The 20884-nt window shown below is 37.9% G+C and overlaps 1 protein-coding gene across 19 annotated transcripts in view; it reads left to right on the top strand.

Moving 5' to 3' along the window:
• Positions 1-9533: 9533 nt before the first annotated feature.
• Positions 9534-20884, top strand: part of LOC108183843 (protein NLRC3-like) — a 40569-nt gene continuing 29218 nt past the window's right edge. For 2 of the 19 annotated variants that reach the window (XM_073947435.1, XM_073947430.1), the window contains exons 1-5: positions 9537-9578; positions 10238-10419; positions 10664-10777; positions 11817-11930; positions 15558-17447. In XM_073947435.1, coding sequence (XP_073803536.1) covers positions 10370-10419; positions 10664-10777; positions 11817-11930; positions 15558-17447 — 2168 coding nt within the window. In that variant the 5' untranslated portion in view covers positions 9537-9578; positions 10238-10369. Of the gene's footprint in view, positions 9579-9708; positions 9969-10237; positions 10420-10663; positions 10778-11816; positions 11931-15557; positions 19573-20884 lie in introns of those variants that run through there. The other 17 variants (XM_073947434.1, XM_073947444.1, XM_073947432.1 and 14 more) reach the window with 17 other exon arrangements.

The following is a 20884-nucleotide window of genomic DNA, read 5'->3' as shown; positions in this document are numbered from 1 at the left end:
ACTTTTTGGTTTTATTTATTTAATAAATATATATGGTATTTAAGCAAAGTTTTAGGGGAACTGGATATAATTATAAAGAATAATATTTTTTTTTACATAATATAATCATTTTTATTTTTTTATTTAATTTTAAATAATAATAGGCCTACACACACACACACACACACACACACACACACACACACACACACACACACACTCACAGTCTAAAAATTGATTATTAAGCATGTAATATACACCCAGTCTAAAGCATGTAGTTTCCAGAAGCACTCAAACTGCTCAAGGCTGAGCTAATGCTGAGGTTTCATCTTTGGGTAGAGACTCAATAATATCCATCTGCACAGTGTGACATCACATTCGACCGGCGTGCGCGTGTGTGTGTGTGGCTTTTTTTCTGTGTTAGTGGGTGAGGCCGCAGGTTTCAAATCTCCCGGGTTTGCGCACGCAACTACTTGTGTTTCGTAGATACAACATCATGAAACACCTAATGACTCGTTATCAAGACGACTCATTTGAAGCACTATGAGTCGACTCTTTTATAGATGAATCAACAGTTTTAAACATTGTACACTTACAGATTTAAGCCTTAGCTGCATATTTCACTTCACTTAGAGCTGTGTTACACACTACATGAAGGGCATTTTCAAAAAACCATAATATGGGCTCTTTAACAAAATAAATACACTATTTAAATAAAATAGAAATCAACAAGTAAAATAGAAGAAACTGTAGAACTATTATGGTTATAAACAATATAAATACACACACATGTGAAGGTCCATCTATTAGTCCCATGACGGAACTAACAGCAAGGGTGAAGGTTAAATGCGTTGAAGCCTTTTAGCACATGTGAAAAGAAATATTTTTGTTCTTTATAATTTATTTTAATTTGTTTCTAGCTCTGAATTTTAATCTGACTCCAATTTATAATAATTTTAGATTTAGATTAATCTAATTCAAGCTGATTACCTTATAGGTTGTGATAAGGTCTAATTTAGATTGATTAACCTAATAAATCCTTATATTCAATTAATGTTTCATCGTTTACTCAAAGTCGCTTAGAGTCAGTATGCTGGCCAGTTTCATCTGCTCACGGACATATCTTCGCCAGTTCCGATTCTTAGCAGATAAGCTAATTTCCTTTAAGTAATAATAGGCTGCCCCATGCTTGCTCATACTTAAAGAAAGTTTGATTCAGCCCCTAGATGATATCATACCCCTAGATTATATCATCAGTGATTGTCAGAAATCAACAAGTCTCTAATGCTGTGCCCATGCTCCATCCATTGTGCCTAAATAGATGACTAATCCTGGTTGTAGGCTGCGGAAACGTCAGCCTAAACAATCTACTACATTTAAATGATTTCGGGAGATATTAGAGTTAAACAAGAATTTTACATTTATTTGTCAGGAAAAGATTTTCCATTGCAGTTCACATAATTAAACAAAATAAGCCAATCAAGATTGTACAACATCAATTACTCAAAGATACATTTAAGAGTTAAAGAGGAATACCTGAACATGTGAAACACATTGCAGCATATAAGTCCTGATGCAGAGCTCAGAGACTCACAACCTGCAATGGGGTATCCAGTTTACAGGATCCCAAGGACACTTCTGCACCCTTTGCCTAAATACTCAAATCATCATAAATTCAAGACAATAAAAGCTTCACCAAGACTCTTGCCTGGTCATGAGTTGATGCGAAGACCATTTTGCCTGGAGTGGAGCATCTGGCAAAGATCTTATCAAAGTCAAAACCCAAGTTAACTCATATAAAGGAGATTGTAAAATATTACAGTGAAATTACTTTACCAATCACACAGAGACATTTAAAATCACACCAAACATGAATAAAAAGCCACAGATACACCGTATTAAGAATTTAAACATTCGGTGTGGAATGTGAGTGAGCTGCTCTGGTGGAGAAGGTAAAGTCCAGGGCAAAGAGGCCGACTAAGGATGCATGATCGAGACAACCTGAACAACTGCTTTTCTAGCTGATCTTCTTCTCACATTAGAAAGTTTATTGTTTTAGTGACTGACCATTCTCATGGTCTTGTCTCGCGTGGAGTTCCATAACAGTTTGCAGATTTTAATATTATGGAGAGATATAGCCATCCTTACATTATTATGTGCATATCTAATCGTAAACTGTAGTTCCACTGTACACTGCAACGAGAACCTCAGTCAATAATATTTATGTAAAACTGAATTTTTGTTGCATCATATGATTATATTTTAAACTTTTCATAAAATCATCAAACAATGTGAACTTAAATAGCATTTTCTAACAAATAAAAGAAGTTCTGTCCTATTTTCACTAAGTTATTGTTACTTTTTTCCTACTGGATATGTGGTTTATATCTAGTATATATATATATTGATTTGTCTATTTGCTGGCTTGCTATCAGAAAACAAACACTAAGCTAGGGGATAGATTAATTAAATTCTACAATTACAAGTGATTTGTAATTTGTTCTTTTATACCCCATTTTTGTTTGATAATGTTTTTCTATGCAGACTTTATGTATTGGTCTAATATTTGTATAAAGATAGTTTGCATTTGCATTTACTCATTTAGCATCTTTTATCCTGCGACAACAAGTAATGACACAAGAAGAAACAGACTCAGCCTACCAAAGGTTCAGAGCTTGTGTTTTTAAATGCTAACAAACCTTAAGCCAAGTCCAACAAGTAAAGCCACACAATGTTGTTTTAAAGCTTATTTAATTTTATTTTTTTTTTAAATGCACTGTTCTATTCTCAAGTCTCAAGTCAATGTTTATAAAACAATAAACAACAATTAAACAGTGTTTAAGTGTCTAATGCTGGCAGCATCATATGTTACAAAACTATTAACAAAGACTATTTGATTTATTAAATAACTCATCTCTTATGCTTCCCATCACTATTGAGTATGCAAAATTCTGTTGTACGCCACTGCGAAAAGGGGCGGGATTAAACAAGAAGATTAGACATGAATGGTTTCTTTCCAGTGTGGATCCTCATGTGTCGATTAAGGTTTGATTATTGGTTGAAACTCTTTCCACACTGAGTGCATGTGAATGGTTTCTCTTCAGTGTGGATCCTCATGTGTTGCTTAAAGTTTGATGATTGCCTGAAACTCTTCCCACACTGAGAGCATGTGAATGGTTTCTCTCCAGTGTGGATCCTCATGTGTTGATGAAGGTCTGATGAGCGGTTAAAACTTTTCCCACATTGAGTGCATTTGAATGGTTTCTCTCCAGTGTGGATCATCATGTGTGTATAAAGGTTTGATGATTGGTTGAAACTCTTCCCACACTGATTGCATGTGAATGGTTTCTCTCCAGTGTGGATCCTCATGTGAATCTTAAGATTGGTTTTTCTTCCAAAACTCTTTCCACACTGAGTGCAGGTGAAATGATTCTTGTCTCTCCTTTTCAAAATATCATCAGTCTGTAAATTATTTTTTTCCTCAATTTTGACATGATGTTCCTCCTCTTTACTCTCCTCATTCTCTTCAATTAGGTCTGAAAAAAAAACACTAGTTGTTATCAAGTCTTGAAAACTCTCATCAAAAGCTGAAAAGTGAAAAGACACTGGAAACATTGGCTACACACACTGTAATTTTGATGCACATTAAATGTAAAATAAATCAAATCATATTGTGTTTGGTCCATTAACGTGTACACAATTAAGCTGATTCAATTCAATTAATCTTATCTAGTGCTTTTACAATGTAAATTGTTTCAAAACCGCTTAACATAGAAGTTATAGTTTATGGATATGCATGAACTCTGCTGACATGGTTCCGGTAGAATATCAGTCAGGTTCTTTATGTCCGCATTGCGCGTTCTACAGCAAAAATTAAATTTTGCGGCGAAACCTAAACGCATCAGAGGATGGCAAAGAAGGGAGATTTACTCTTAAATAGATGAGGATCTAGTGCCAGTGAATATCCAGCATCATGAACACTATTATTGTTCAGTTCCAGAACCCACAATAGTTTTTTAATACACCAGATCAGTCTGACAGTCTCCGTGAAGAGGTGGAATCACTAAAAGAAGACTGCTTCGATGCTGCTTTTAGTGCTGTTATAAGGTTCTAAAGGTACAGTTAAAAAATGATGTACTAGAATTTACATCATTTAGAATGTAATAGTCAAATAACAGTCTGAAACAAATGTGTCAAGCCCAAGTATTTATATGCAAAACCTAATCAGAGTACCCGAGGTACCGATGGGTGTTACGGCCCTGGATTACCATATGAGGGGTGCCAAACACACCGTGTGAAGTACTGCTCATCAGCACCAATCACCTATTGTGCAGTTCTATACACTGGAGACCTCTTTGGTCACTGAAACAGCTTTGGCTATCAGTAATGAAGACATTTCTACATTAGAAATATTGCCACCACACAGTGTTGGGCAGTAGCGTCGCTGCAAGTAGTGACGCTACTAGCTTATCTACATTTCTCAGTAGTGTGGTGGTAATGTCACTACTTTTTAAATTAAATAGCTTTTGTGTAGCAAAGCTATTATTTTAGTCAAGTAGCGTTCACACAAGCTACATTTACCGATCGCAGAATAATAAGTGACAGTACTGACAACCACGGAGCTGTGAGGCCGGTGTCTAGCCGATGAAACTAAATCCATAATGAGGCGAGAAAGACAATTTCTTTTTCTTCCTGTTTTACGGTGGTCAGGATTCTGTTTATCCAGAGTTAGGGTGCTTTCACACCTGTGAATCGATTCAGTTGTTCCGAAACAGAGATTAGAAATGTTACATTGTTGCTCTTTGCTCTTGGAGCGGTTCACTTTCACACTGCAAAGTTTCTAAACGGACCAAAAGAGCTAAAACAAGTCACGTGTGAGTAAACTCTCCTTGGTCAGTGTCAGGGTTTATTTTTGCAGCGTCCCGCTAAGCTGTCAGAAGAGGTGGTGGTTTGGTGGTGATTAACAGGGTGCGCACGCGTGACGTGTCTGAGGAGATATGCAGTGAGGAGAGGTGAGAAGGGTGCGCCACGATGCCTATTTGAGGACCGGGAGGGAGACGCAAGATTACCGGGAGATCATCACTCATTTGCGGGCATCCGGAGACTCGCGAAACTTCCCGCCCTACTCATAACTCTCTCTTCATATAGCCGTAAAATCGGATCGCTTTCTCACTGCAATCGAACCGCTCCAGGGTTCGTTTCAATCGAGCCGAGACCACCTCATTCAAGTGATCTCGGAGCGATTACTTTGGCGCGGAACAGAGCGCGATTGCCCTGTTCACATATGCCAATCGAACCGCGCTAACTGGGCAAACGAGATAAGTTCCGAAACAAAAGTGTAGGTGTGAAAGCACCCTTAGAATGACCCAGAGTTAGAATGACCCTGGGTTAACAATTTTTTGCATATCATCAGCATGCTGTAATCCATTTCTTAATTAGCAAAAGTCATTTTTAGACTAGTTTGTTGGCCACTTGAAGTCAGTGCAATGCTAAATGTTATTGTTCCACTATAATTTTTTTTCCCCCTCATGTCGTCCCACAGCAACATCATATAGTTTAGAATACTGCACAATGTTTTATAATAATTAATTACTTTAGTGTCCATTTCATTCAGCAGATTTCAAATTAGTGCATAGTGCATTAGTAAATAATTAAACCATTATGATAAATGGAGTTTAAATGACCTTTTTGAATATAAAGTGGAAAGTTGTATTGAGATGGATTGTTGGTGATTGAACAAAGGAAACAAAGGAACAAAGAACATGAACAAAGGAAAATGAAGACTTGTTTAAAAAAATTTAGGACCTACAAAACAATATTTCAGTAAATTTAGGACTTTTTAAAGCCAGAAATTTAGATTTTGGAATTTACAACATTTTAAGACCCAGCGGAAACCCTGTTTAAAATAGTCCTGGTAATTATTATAATAATGATGTAATTCTAACTCAAATACTATCTGTGAGAACTAGCAACAACTTCTAGAAACAACTTTAAACCCATAAAGTTGATCGAAAAAAGGGGAATTGTGATCAACGTGACATATGCAAATGGAAAGTACTAAGCCAACACCATCACTAGCCGCATTTCCACTATCAGGCCAGTGCGAGCCAGGGCTTATATCGGGCCAGGCTGGGCCAATCGCCCGGAAGGTTGAGCAGTGAGGCCGAAATCATGTCGCGTTTCCACTGTGGGGCTAGTAGCTTGCAGCGCGTCAGCAAACCCCGCCCCCAGAACATCCCCCGAATCGAACGTCACTCAAACCGCCCACTTCAGCGAGAATCATGCAGATAAAGCACACCATCACATCATCACGAAACTATTAAAATAGGACAACCAAAACAAACAAATGACACGTTATTGTACAGCAGTACAACGCATGTCTATACGCACATGCCTGTGTGTTTTCATTCATCATATTCATTTACTCGCCGACCGACTGGCATCGAAATCCAGTGGTCTTGCCACCAACGGAGGGACCTAGCACAGGGAGCGCACACATCCATAATATAACACCACCTATATAAAATTCTCCGTTAATAACTCGATATAAAATGTATTTTATAACATCATCTAGACAGAATCTGTCCAACATTCATCCCAAATGCTCCGGAGAGAACTGAAACATGATTATTTTTCCCTATAGGCTTTACGACACTTAATAGGTGATTCCCTTTATTTAAAGATGTTGCTTATTATATCTTAAGTAAAGGAAAGTGTTCAGTGTTTCAGCACATAAGAGCAGCACGTAATAAAATATTGCCTATATTTCGTTGCGCTCAGCAGCAATGCACTAATAAAGCTCTTTATGTATTTTATATTTCCTTTTTTAATTTTAGCATGTTATATAAAAACACACACACTTGTTTGAGGACACAGAACACATTTTGAACTTGCAGTTTTCCCCGTCAAAAAAGTGCTGCGCAGCTGGAAGACAGAAAAAAAGGTTGTCTAGTTTCTGCGTTCACTCACCCCGAAAATGCTCTGTTTGCAGGATTTGATTAATATCATCGTATCCAAATACTTTATAAATAATATTTAAAACATTTTCCGGTGTTTATTTATTTATTTATTTTTAGAAAATCTTTTTTTCAAAGAGGCTTTTGAAAAATGAAAGTTAAATATAAATTTGAAACAGTTTGATATAGTACCTAATTGTTATAGCTATAGCTTTTGTTAGTTTTATATTGGTTTATTTATTTAATTTGATTTTATTATAGGCCTATCTGATATTTGTAATTCGTTAAATTATTTCAATATAGCTTAGGCTATTTTATCTAGATATGACACTATTGTTTTGAGCCTACAAAAGCGGACATGAAATTTGTAAAGTTTAATGTCTTTCTGTTGTATTCATATAGTGTATTATCTCCAAAATAAATTAAAACAATAAAAATAAAAGAAAAAAGCCGCTCGCGGCATCAACAGAGCTATGAATGGAGCGCTCTTTTCCTCGGTCTCACACAAGCACAGGCATCTAAACGCGCAAAGACACTTATTAAACTTGACAAAACCTCTTGAAAACCTTTACTGTCTGCTGTGTCTTTAATATGGTGTAAAGATTAGTATGCGTTATTGAAACATCAAAGAGATGCAGCAAAGAAAAGTGACTTATTAAAACTATCATTTTATGCAACAACCTTACATTTAAAAGAGAAACATAAGGGCGATCATATGCAAAAAAGACCCCAGCCTATAATTTGTTCCAGATGTTTTCTTTCTCTTATTTATTTGTTTGTTTATGTGTTTGGCGCATGTACTCGTGTGCGATCGGAAAACTGTGCCCGCCTCTCCTTTTACTCCGCCCCGAAGCCCCGGCTGGCCCTCCTTGGCCCAAGGTATTCGGCGGGCCGAAAAAGGCCGGCCGCTGGCCCCAAGAAAGCCCCGCTTTGGCCCGATTAGGCCCCGGAAGTGACAGTAGAAACGCCACTGGCCTTGGCTCGCTCGCTTTAGGCGCGATAGTGGAAACGCGGCTACTGTAATAGCAGATATCTTCTATGGCAGGGGTGTCCAAACTTTTTGGGCCGAGGGCCAGATGCAAAAAAAATGTTGTCCCGGGCCAAATTTTACATACATCACACAGACACGCATATATATATATATATGGATGGATGGATGGATGGATGGATTTTATTAAGAAATTATTTTATTTTGGTCGTCCAACTGTGTTTCTAGAAAGACTTAAGTTTTTAAAAAACTTGAATCTTCTCTGGGCAAATTACAGTTGCAACACTCATCCTTTATAAATTCTCCTTCAGTGAAGGGTTTCCTGTGCTGTGCGATTAGCTGAGCTACCTCATAACTAGCCAAACAGCAAAAAATGCTTTTCTTACTTAAATGTTATGTTGTCTTGTTTTGAGTCCAAATATCTAAAAATTCTCAAAAAAAAAAATTGTCTTGTTTTGAGAAATAAAATGCTAATATTTTCCCTAATATGCAATTTTTTTTATCTTTAAAACAAGCAAATTAATCTGCCAATGGGGTAAGCAAAATAATCTTATGTCAAAAGAAAAAAACAAGATTATTTTGCTTAACCCATTGGCAGATTATTTTAGCTTGTTTTAAGGAAAAACTCACTTAATATTGGCATATTATTTCTCAAAACAAATTAGAAAATTCTCCTTTATTTAAGATCTTTTAGATATTTGGACTTGAAACAAGACAAAAAATATAAATAAATAAAAAACATTTTTTGCAGTGCAGTGTAGAATTTTCTTGCACTTTAATAGCACAAAAAAACTGCTGTTGTTGAGCTGATAGGGCGCTGCTAATTGTTTTACTTTCTGATCTCATTCTGCACCAGTGTAAGAGCTGAAGGCCTGATGCTTTGTTTCATAATGTCTTTTAATATTATATTCCTTCATTACTGCAACTGATTCCTGGCAAATTAAACAGATACATTTCCCGCTGACCTCTGTGAAGAAAAATTCTTTGCCCCAACATGACTGAAACTTCTTGCACTGACTGTTGATTTTCCTTTTTCTTGGTGCGCCATGACTCGCCAAAATGTGATTATCAATTATGTTTCCTTCAATTTGGTCGGTTAGTTTTACTTCATAACAAGAAGTAATGCCTAATTGAAGGCATGTAATAGCGACACCCGGTGGTTATTTATTGAATTACGTCTATTTTTGTATAGCAGGCCAGATTCTATTAATATTTATAAAAATCCTCGCGGGCCGCCACAAAACTGATTGCTGGCCGCAGATGGCCCACGGGCCGAATTTTGGACACCCCTGTTCAATGGGAATACTGTAAGTCAAATATCCTCAGCTCAGTTAAAGTAATATAACACAAGCTGTGCTAGACTTGTGATTAGACTCTAAAGATTAGAGTATATATGGGAAATATTTTTTAAATAAAAAAAAAATATATATATATACATTATATAAAATAACATTGTATAAAATATACAAAAAATAAAATATACATTTTTATTTTTTTTACAAATCTACATTGAGCTCTATGACACTGATTTGATCAAACTGTACACATTATTATACCCACTCCCGTACAGCAGGTGGCGGTATTCAGCTTTACGCTGCTCTCTGTAACTCGCCACACAAGAAAAAAAAGAAGAGGAGGAGGAGGAGGTTATCCAGGTATGTGTTTATTCTGTCTTCTCTGTGTCCAGTGTTTATACTGCTTCGGGTAAAATCCCCCTAGTGAAATGTAACTCCGCAGGTGCTTTGATAACCATGCAGCTGTTTGACTCTTCTCTGCTCTGTTTAGGGTGTTTGTGACGGGTGTTTTTCACTGAACTCATGATCTGCCGCTCCTTCAGAAACGAAAGTGAAAGTGGTTAGTTGCTGTGTCGCCATTTTAAACAGACAGAATCCACCATTTACAACGCAGAACAGGTTTAAATCTTTGATGTCTTGACAAAACCTGTAAGCTTTATGTGAATGTGTGTATGATGTTATTATAATCAAACGGATGACGCTGTGATTCTTCATTAGTTTACTCGTGATGAGCTTCTGGATTTAATTGAGGTAAAGTTGGTTTTATATAGGCACATTCGTTCAGTGAAAGCTCCGTACACTGTTTACTGTGGTACTTAGAATATTCAGACTAAAATCACGTGTAAAGTACGACTTTAAAACAACATTAACACTATTTAATTCACAGTGAACATAGATGTACTTTGATAGTCATTGGCCGCTAATATGATTTCCCCATTGCGAATCTGTAAATAATACTTTTCTGACATTATATTTTGAAGGAGAATGTCTGATGTGTGAATATAAAACGATCTTTACAGCAATCTGGATTTGAGTGTCTCAGCTGCTGATCTATTCCTGCATTAAGCTGAATTATGAAGGCTGATCAATGACTGGAGATCTGTGATTGTTCATCAGTTTCTTCTAGAGTTTCTAAATTCTTCAGGTCCATCATGGAGGACACACACACTTCTGGAGATCAGGATTTGTTTACAGGATGCAGGTATTAGACCTACACTTGACATTTCATATGATTATTTTCTACAGGATATTATATTTACTCTCTGTTAGTTGTGTTTTTAATCTGTCAGAATATTTAACACACACAGCCAGCAAGATTTTGTACAATCATCGTAAAAAGTATCATGAAGTGCTGTTTAAAAGTGTTTTAATGATGAAATGTTAAGTAAATCTGGTGTGTTGACTCGAGTGTGTGCAGCACTGAATTTTAATCTTCTCTGTTTTAGTTCAGTTCATCAGAAGAGAGCAGAAGCAGAGCCCAGCTGTGTGTCTATGAAGAGTGACAAGTCTATGGATCACCCAATAAAATTTAAGAGTGAAAACACAGGACCTGCTGTCAGGTAGATCATCTTTTTAATATCTGCAACTGATTAGTATTTTCATAATAAATGAATCAGGTAATTAGTGTTGTGGATCTGTTGGGTTTCAGATGTTAGATGTTGTATCTGAGCTCTGCAGGATAGTGCTTGAAGATCTCCGGTTTAGACTTCAGGCCACAATTGATGGTATTAACAAACCAATCAGCGCTTTATTAATAGTGAGTGTGGTAGAAGGTGGGTTTAGGTTTTGGGTAGGGTTAGGGATCCACAATAAGATCATACTGTATGACTACTAATGAGCAGTTCATATGTTCACAATACACAGATAATAAGCCGGTAGTTAATAGTATGAATTGTGAGCTAAACTAAAGTGTTCCCGATCTCCTGCCATAAAGGGCTTTTCCTGCACACTTTCCCCTGCTGTTTCTGTGCTGTACTGATCAGCCATTCCTCTGATCTGAGTCTGTTTTCACTGAAGCGCAGTCATCATCATGTTGTGTTGGCCTCATAGATGCTGCTGATCAACACATTTGGTTTCTAGAATTGATGTTTCTCGAGTTCTCCTGCTCATTCAGTCATGATAGATGATGGTAAATGAACTTGTCTTGCTGTTCTCAAAGTCTGGACTGGAGCTCTGCAGACAAACCCCCAATGAGTGACCTTCTGAAGACTGAGTGATGAGGAGGAGGATAAGGGGAGCTGCTGGAGGCGGGAATAACAGTCAGCTGACACAGTGCAGTTTATACTGCTGCTTATATAGTCATGTGATGATGATTGACAAGCCTGAATGATTAAGCTCCTCCCACACCTACACTGTGGACTTTATTCAGTGATTTGATGATTAGTTTCAGCTCTAATCTGCTCTAATAGTGCTGCATTTCTGCTGGGCTTTCTCTACTAGAAATGAGTCTTGATCTGTGTTTGCTGATATTTTCCACATTCAGACAGTTTCTGTTCAAATATAAAGGAAATTAATTTAAGTGTTTTTGTAAATGAAGAATAATTAATATCAGGTTTGTGCAGTGTGTGCAGCGCTGAACTTTAATCTTCTCTGTTTTAGTTCAATTCAACAGAAGAGAGCAGAAGCAGAGCCCAGCTGTGTGTCTATGAAGAGTGACCGGTCTAAGGCTGAACGAATATATTTTAAGAGTGAAAACACACGACCTGCTGTCAGGTAGATCATCTCTACACACACATGATTACACTGCAGCATTTATATGATCCTGTGTTTCTAGAAGATCAGACATTATTACACTTTATTCTCACAGTCCAGTCAAGACATTTAGTAAAGTACTGAAGTAGTATTAAGTGATTAAAGTGTTAATACTCAAACATTTAGAGTTAGTAGAGTGAGTTTACAGGCTTTTACAATAGTCAGCAAAGGGTTTGTGATAATAAGAAAGATTTTAGACAAGATGAATGAACAAGTTCTGTGAGACAAACACCACACGGGGTTCAAGGCTAAGGATTTTTTTCTAGTGGCTCGATCAGGCCAGTGGTGAGATTTTTACTTGCCCTGCCAAAATTTTCACTGGCCCCACCCCAAAAAAAATTTAATAGCTATTTCTTAGTGTCAAAAGCCAAACATAATTGTATACACACACTTTGTTCAGCATAACTTTTCTTTAAATACAACTGGCAATTTAAAAACGATTTGTTTACAATTGGTGAAACTAAACTTGGAAAAAAATCTACATATATATTGTAAGCAAAAATGTGCACTTTAATTTTGACACCCAAAGACATCATCACCAAATATAAATCAGAGCGGTCAGACTTTCTCATACATGGCCTCATTTCAGTTGTCAAGTATTGTAAAAATATATCTATTGAATTAATCTATTTATTAATTATAAATTAAAGTGAATTGTTTAATGTGTGGTGTAGTTGAAAATGCCTAAGTTTAGAAACAGGCTCATTACATCAGTCTATAGCACAGTCAATATTTAGTTTTTTTCTTTTATTTGTAAACCTAGATCTAAAATGCATTTCACTTCTTGTTCTTACTTGATGCATCAACGTAATATTCACATAAGACTGTGTTTTAATCAATTATGGCCTTTGATTTTTTTGTAAAATGTAGATTAAAAATGCAGCTTAAAGCCTATAAAGGTGGTGCATGCATTTTTCTGCAGGGGTGCATTTCTCATCACAACAGTCAGATCATGAAGCAGAAGAATGTGGATCTTTCTTTCAAGGTGTCAGTACAGAAATGAACAAAAGAGCAGGCCTAATACAACATATTGTAAGATTAAATTCAGTCAATTTTTCAAAGAGCCCTCTGTAATATTTCAACATGCTTTTACTTTTGCATTGGACATGAAATGTACATTTACCGGTAGAAATAACATCCTGCCCTGCTCATCATTCTCTCTTCATATAGCCATACGTGGATATTACACATTCATCATACACTGTGATACAGCCTGGTTTGTTAGTTCGTTGTATCGTTTTGTTTTTTCACTACAATCAATCTGCTCAATTGAACCGAGGCCACCTCATCCTGGCGATCTCAGACAAATTAATTTGATGCGGACCTGAGGGTGATTGCCGGATTCACATGCTAGACGAACCGCGCTTACTGGGCAAATGAGACTGGTTTCGAAACAAACCTCTGGGAGCGAAAGCACCCTGTATTTGCACACAATTGACAAAATTTGTTAATTTGGTCTCAGCCAAATTAAACTTTAGTGACAAGGCAGCACTGGCCCGATCGGGCCAGTAACTATTATGTATATTGTCCAGAGCGTCTCGCATGCTGGCCCCGGGCCTTCGGGCAGCCCTTATTGTCAAGCCCTGCCACATTTCACCTGATAAATAATTATGGGCAAGAGAGATATTGATTTAGGATGAAACTGTATTCAGATCTTCTCTTTATTATTGTCTTAATAAAGTGCATCAATGTTACAGCGCTGTTACTGAAATCCTGAACCCTAAGATGCTTGTATGATCTGGAGATTATCATGTGAATCAAAAACTATATTCAGTCAGAAAGATTAAGACAGCAGAGATGACAGAGAATCATTATCTTATTAATGGTAAAACATTTAACAACTATAAGATCACAACAACCCTCATGACTACAGACAGCAGAATACAGGATTCAGAGGAACATGACAACAGAAAATTATTCAGTAAAAGAAACCGCATTACCACATTACACACTACAGCAGCTAATCAGTGTGTGTGTGTTGTTTAAAGTGACCAGTGTGTGGTGTTTAAAGTGATCAATGTGTGGTGTTTAATGAGATCAGTGTATGATGTTAACGTGATCAGTGTGTGTGGTGTTTAAAATGATCAGTGTGTGGTGTTTAAAGTGATCAGTGTGTGGTGTTTAAAGTGATCAGTGTGTGGTGTTTAAAGTGATCAGTGTGTGGTGTTTAAAGTGATCAGTGTGTGTGGTGTTTAAAGTGATCAGTGTGTGGTGTTTAAAGTAATCAGTGTGTGTGGTGTTTAAAGTGATCAGTGTGTTGTGTTTAATGTGATCAATGTATGATGTTAACATGATCAGCGTGTGTGGTTTTTAAAGTGATCAGTGTGTGGTGTTTAAAGTGATCAGTGTGTGTGGTGTTTAAAGTGATCAGTGTGTGCTGTTTAAAGTAATCAGTGTGTGTGGTGTTTAAAGTAATCAGTGTGTGGTGTTTAAAGTGATCAGTGTGTGGTGTTTACAGTGATCAGTGTGTGGTGTTTAAAGTGATCAGTGTGTGGTGTTTAAAGTGATCAGTGTGTGGTGTTTAAAGTGATCAGTGTGATCAGAGTGTGGTGTTTACAGTGATCAGTGTGATCAGTGTGTGGTGTTTAAAGTGATCAGTGTGTGGTGTTTAAAGTGATCAGTGTGTGGTGTTTAAAGTGATCAGTGTGTGGTGTTTAAAGTGATCAGTGTGTGGTGTTTAAAGTGATCAGTGTGTTGTGTTTTAAGTGCTTCACAACAGAGCTATGAGAATGATTTGAAGACTGAAGCCGGTTCTTGCTGATCTGGGACAGTTTCTGTATTACTGTAGTTTGGTTCTGGATTAAATCTGTGTATTGTGCCTCTGTTGTTTCAGTGAAAACACACATGGCTTTACTAGAGAATCTTTAGGGTGCTTTCACACCTACACTTTTGTTTCGGAACGTATCTCGTTTGCCCAGTTAGCGCGGTTCGTTTGGCATATGTGAACAGGGCAATCGCGCTCTGTTACGCGCCAAAGTAATTGCTCCGAGATCGCTTGAATGAGGTGGTCTCGGCTCGATTGAAACGAACCCTGGAGCGGTTCGATTGCAGTGAGAAATCGATCCGATCCGAGCGTGGTTATATCACAGTGTTTTTTGGATATGTAATAGGCTTACGGCTATATGAAGAGAGAATTATGAGTATGGTGGGAAGTTTCGCGAGTCTCCAGATGCCCGCATACGAGTGATGATCTCCCGGTAATCTTGCGTCTCCCTCCCAGTCCTCAAATAGGCATCGTCGCGCACCCTTCTCACCCCTCCCCACCGCGTCTCTCTTCAGACATGTCGCGCGTGCGCATCCTGTCAATAACCACCAAACCACCACCTCTCCTAACAGCTTAGCGGGACGCTGCAAAATAAACCCTGACACTCTGACCAACCAATGTAAGGAGAGTTTACTCGCACGTGACTTGTTTTAGCTCTTTTGGTCCGATTAGAAACTTTGCAGTGTGAAAGCGAACCGCGCCAAGAGCAAAGAGCAGCAATTTAACAATTGTAATCTCTGTTTCGGGACAACTGAATTTTACAGGTGTGAAAGCACCCTTACACTCACACTTATTGATTCTTTGTGTTGTTGTTGTTACTGCAGTGTGGATAGAGATGATCAGACTGGAGACCTGCAGCAGGATTCACTTCAACCAGAACATGATGAACTTCAGAGAGTCAAAGAGCAGCACAAAACCAGCATGAAGAACAAGTATGAGAGAATATTTGAGGGAATCAACCATGGAGAGACTCAAACCCTCCTGAACAGGATCTACACACAGCTCTACATCATAGAAGGAGAGAGTGAAGGAGTGAATGAAGAACATGAGGTTTTACATATGGAGAAAAGAGCCAGAACAAAACCCTCACAACACACTCCAGTCTACTGCAATGACATCTTTAAAGCCTCAGCTGGAGCAGGACATGAGGAGAAGATCAAGAAGGAGAAAGCCCAGATCAAGACTGTTCTCACTAAAGGCATCGCTGGAATCGGAAAAACCGTCTCTGTGCAGAAGTTCATTCTGGACTGGGCCGAGGGAAAAGACCATCAGGATGTAGATTTCATGTTTGTGCTTCCATTTCGAGAGCTGAACTTGATCAGAGATCATCAGTACAGTCTTCACAGCCTTCTGCTGGACTTTCATCCTGAACTTGAAGATCTGGAGCCCAAGATTTATGAGCAGTGTAGAGTTGTGTTCATCTTTGATGGTCTGGATGAAAGCAGAATCACACTCAACTTTTCAGATGAGGAGAAAGTTTGTGCTGTGACTGAAACTTCATCAGTGGCTGTTTTGATGTGGAGCCTTCTGAAAGGAGATCTCCTTCCATCTGCTCTCATCTGGATCACCTCCAGACCAGCAGCAGCCCATCTGATCCCCTCCAGATACATCAGCCGTCTGACAGAGATTCAGGGATTCACTGAGCCTCAGAAGGAGGAATATTTCAGGAAGAGAATCAGCGACGAGCATCAAGCCAGCAGAATCATCTCCCACATCAGAAGAGCAAGAAGCCTGCAGATCATGTGCCACATACCCGTCTTCTGCTGGATCTCCTCCACTGTGCTTCAGAAACTCCTGGAAGAAGATGTGAGTGCAGAAATTCCTCAAACTCTGACTGAGATGTACATCCACTTCTTGCTGATTCAGATCAACATGAGGAAGCAGAAGTATGAAGAGAGAGATCCAGAGAAACTCCTGCAGTCCAACAGAGGAGTGATCCTCAAACTTGCTGAAGTGGCTTTCAGACAGCTGATGAAGGGCAATGTGATGTTCTATGAGGAGGACCTGATTGAGAGCGGCGTAGACGTCACTGACGCCTCAGTGTATTCTGGGATCTGCACTGAGATCTTCAAGGAGGAATCTGTGATTCATCAGAGGAAAGTCTACAGCTTCATCCATCTCAGCTTTCAGGAGTTTCTGGCTGCTTTCTTTGTGTTTTACTGCCATTTAACAGAGAACAGAGTACCGCTGAGGGTGATTTTAGGATATTCATATGATCAACATCTACAGTCCAGCTCTGAGAAGCCTCTGTATGATCTGCTCAGTTCAGCAGTATATAAAGCTGTCAGGAGTAGTAATGGTCATCTGGATCTGTTCCTGCGGTTCCTGCTGGGCGTCTCACTAGAGTCCAATCAGAGACTCTTTCAGGATCTGCTGACACACACAGAGAAGAGCTCCGAGAGCATCAGGAGAACCACACAGTACATTAAAGACAAGATCAAGAGAGATGACCCTCTCTCAGCTGAAAGATCCATCAATCTGTTCCTCTGTCTGCTGGAGGTGAAAGATCAGACTCTGGCCAGAGAGATTCAGGAGTTTGTAAAATCAGACAAACACTCAGAGGAGAAACTCTCTCCTGCTCACTGCTCAACAATCTCCTACATGATTGAGATGTCAGAGGAGCCGCTGGATGAGTTAGACTCTAATAAATTCAACACATCAGATGAGGGAAGACGGAGACTGATAGCAGCTGTGAGAAACTGCAGAAGAGCTCTGTGAGTATTCATTCATTGATCACAGAAGACACACATCAGTCTGCACTGAAGACTCAGATCAGTTTAGTGAATCACTGCCCTGCTTTAACCCTCTGGGGTCTGAAGGTGTTTTGGGGCTCTGGAGAAGTTTTGACTTGCACTGACATTTGTGTTGTTTTCAGTGCCTTAAAAACATATTAATGGCTAAAGTGTGATAACACTGTAAATAGCACAAGTTGGGCTACAATAATACCTAAGCAGCATGTTTGTATGTGTTTGTGTTTTTGAGAAAGAAACGTTTATGCGTGGTTATTAGGGATGTAACGGTATCAGAATTTCACGGTACGATATTTATTGAATAATTTACAGGAAAAAACAAAACTAATAAAAAGACTCGAAAAAAGTGCCAAAAGTGTTTATTTACCTTAGCACTGTACATATCAATGACATACAAATTAGCCATCTATCTGTAAGTTTCGAAACAGGAACTTAAATTTTTCAATTTTAATAACAAAAAACTATTAAACCGTATATAAAAAAATAAAGTTTCAATTTAGTATTGTTAAAAAATCTTCACATTCAACATTTAATCACTCACTCACTTAGATAGAGATGGGTTTTTAAGGAAAATTATCATTTAACTATAATCTGGTAAAAGCTGGGATCTCTGGGTATTTACAATGTCCCCTGCAACAGAAAAAAAAAAACCTCTATAGAGATATGATTTAACCAAGGTTGACAGCAGTGGGTAACGTTGTGCTTTGTCTTTCCACCACTTAAGAGGACAAGCCATGTGTGAGATAGAGGTCTCTTTGCGGTACAAGTCAATGTCTGCATTTATCTAACAAGTGTGCTGTGTTCTGCAGTCCCCATGACTGTTTTTAGTCGTATTCCCCGACTTATATTTTACCACAGTCTGGCAGTGCCTGCATACTGTTTTTTTCTTTGTCTGTCACCTTTTCTCCTTTTCGTATCTTTTTAGAAAGAAACCGATATGCTTCCACACGTCCGATTTAAAACCCACTTTAGGTTCGATCATTTCCAGCTCTTTTTCTTCCCCGCTACTAGCAGCACACTCCATTTCAGCATTACTGGATCTGTAGTGACAACAGACCGCAAAGGATGATGGCCACGCCTAGGCTGATGGAAATTGTAGTTCCTGCTACCTCCCGTTCGCTTCATTCGCCTAAGCAAACTTCATGCACCTACGGTAATATTGAAAAAAATTACTATTGCGGTATGACGGTATTTACAATATTGTTACATCCCTAGTGGTTAGTGAAAAACTAAAATTTTTAAGTCACTGAAACAAGGCCGTGAAACACACAGAGAACATTTGTGCACAAGACTTTTGAGAACTGGATCTGGTAGTCTGGTAGTGTTTTTGCTTCAAACTGATGTGAGAATCATCTTGTTCACTTGCTCACAGAAAACAATATAATGATTTAAAATTTCTAAGTCACTTTTTGAGTGAAATTGGTTTATTGGTTTATGCGTGAACTATCATTTATTATGCAGTGAGTCACACCTGAAGACAAAGACCTGCATAATGAGCTGCATAATGAGCCATCAGACAGGTATGTGACTAGGAAGGAAGAGTTTCAAGAAGGAATCAGAGGAAAGTTTATATATTTTTTTGTTTGCAGTTTATTTAAAATATATTAAATCACACAAAATAACTGGAGATACACTTGTGAGAATCAATACACTCTATAAAACTCTGCAAACTTTTAAATTTACACATAGCAAATCTACTAGGGATGTCCCGATACAACATTTTAACTTCCAATACGATACCGATATTGCAGCTATCAGTCCGATAACGATATAAATCCGATATCAGCACAAATTATGAATACGTTATTTTTATCTATTTTGTTGAGTCAAATGTATGAACGGCTAGATCAAACTGAGAAGAAGTCAGCAACAGTAAGTATGGAAAAAACAACCAGTTTATTAACTATTGGTTGCATAAATGTGAAACTTTTACATAAGAATATATAAAAAGAATTAAAGAATAAATATTAAGACCCTGAAAAATATCTTAATTGAATAAACAAAAATACATTTTTAAAGTGCAAAATGCTAATTAAAGGTCACTTCAGTTCATTTTTTTACCATCAGCAAATAATAGAAACTGCTGAGAGCTGACAAAAAATTGTTAATGGAACAACTGCTAACGGTTTAGTGTCCAAAATTTCAATTTCACACACAGATTTTTGATAAATTTTGGATCCAGTAGAGCTAAAAATATCTTTCACACTGGGCAGCAGAAATAAGTTATTGTTAAGTTAAAAATGTGCAGTATGGTTAGTACAAACATTTACATGATCAGAGCTATTTCATCTGTTTGTATCATAAGAAGATTATGGCTGTATCAATGTTCCCAAACATTATTAATTTTATAATAATATATATTGCACATATTATATTTAACATAAAAATACTTGCAGATGCTGGATTGAAACACCTTTTCTCCACAGCACTTGAAATAATGTGACTTTTAAGAATAATTTTATTTATCAAAATTCATTATATTTGCACAGATTCCACCCTACTGCCCACATGGGAAAACTAGACAATATAAATAAAGAGAACTGCAAACTGATGTGCAAAGCTGACACTGTTTATCAGAGCACTTTATCTTTCTGGGCTTTTTAAAGAAGAGTTAAACATGGGAATGTCTCTAATTAAATTTTCCTTCTGCCCCAAAAGTAATACCATTCTTTATTTTAAACTGTAATGGCCCTCAGCAACATAATGATTTCTTATTCTTACTTAACAGACAATGAAAACAACAAAAATGTTTAGCATTTTACATGACACTGTTCCTTTCAGAGTGTTCAAGTAAAAAAATAAAACAAAGAATAATAAATCCACTATTTCACTCCTACTATCCATGTGCACCACTGACAGGTCAGATCTGCTCCCTCTCTAGTCTTGGTGCTGCTGAGAGATTGAGATTGAAGGTTTGCGTATAAAATAATGTAGAAACGCAGCTAAAGAAAGCAGAATCCGGGACATGTTCGGCGATTTAGAAATCTTGGCTGACTGCAATTTTTAAGTCCCAAATAGAGGACATGTCCGGGAAAAAGATAATGTATTGTAGGCTTTTTTCCCACGTGTCCTCGCGCTCTTCTCAAAGCTAAAGTCAGAGTAGGTGTCCAGCGCGTCTCTGTGGGTCTGCTGCAGCAGCAGAGCCCACGAGTCTGTGGCGGAGACTTTTCTCATGCACACAGAACCGGGCCGCTGAGGTAAAGTCTTATGTGTGGGAAGCGCTGGTGATGAATTAGGTATAAACTGGATATGCCATGGATGAACCACGATATGCCATGACCGAATTGAGGCTCGCACGATGTGTGCTACATCGCCATTTTGTGCCTTATGTTACTTAGCAGCCTTATGCAAAACAATGTAAAGATCGCATGACGTGAAGTAAATAAACCAGTGATGTTAGA

The sequence above is a fragment of the Danio rerio genome, chromosome 4, assembly GCF_049306965.1.
Source record: "Danio rerio strain Tuebingen ecotype United States chromosome 4, GRCz12tu, whole genome shotgun sequence".
Classification (NCBI taxonomy): Eukaryota; Metazoa; Chordata; class Actinopteri; order Cypriniformes; family Danionidae; genus Danio; species Danio rerio.
Note: the sequence above shows the minus strand (reverse complement) of the source record. Positions and strands in the feature narration are given on the sequence as shown.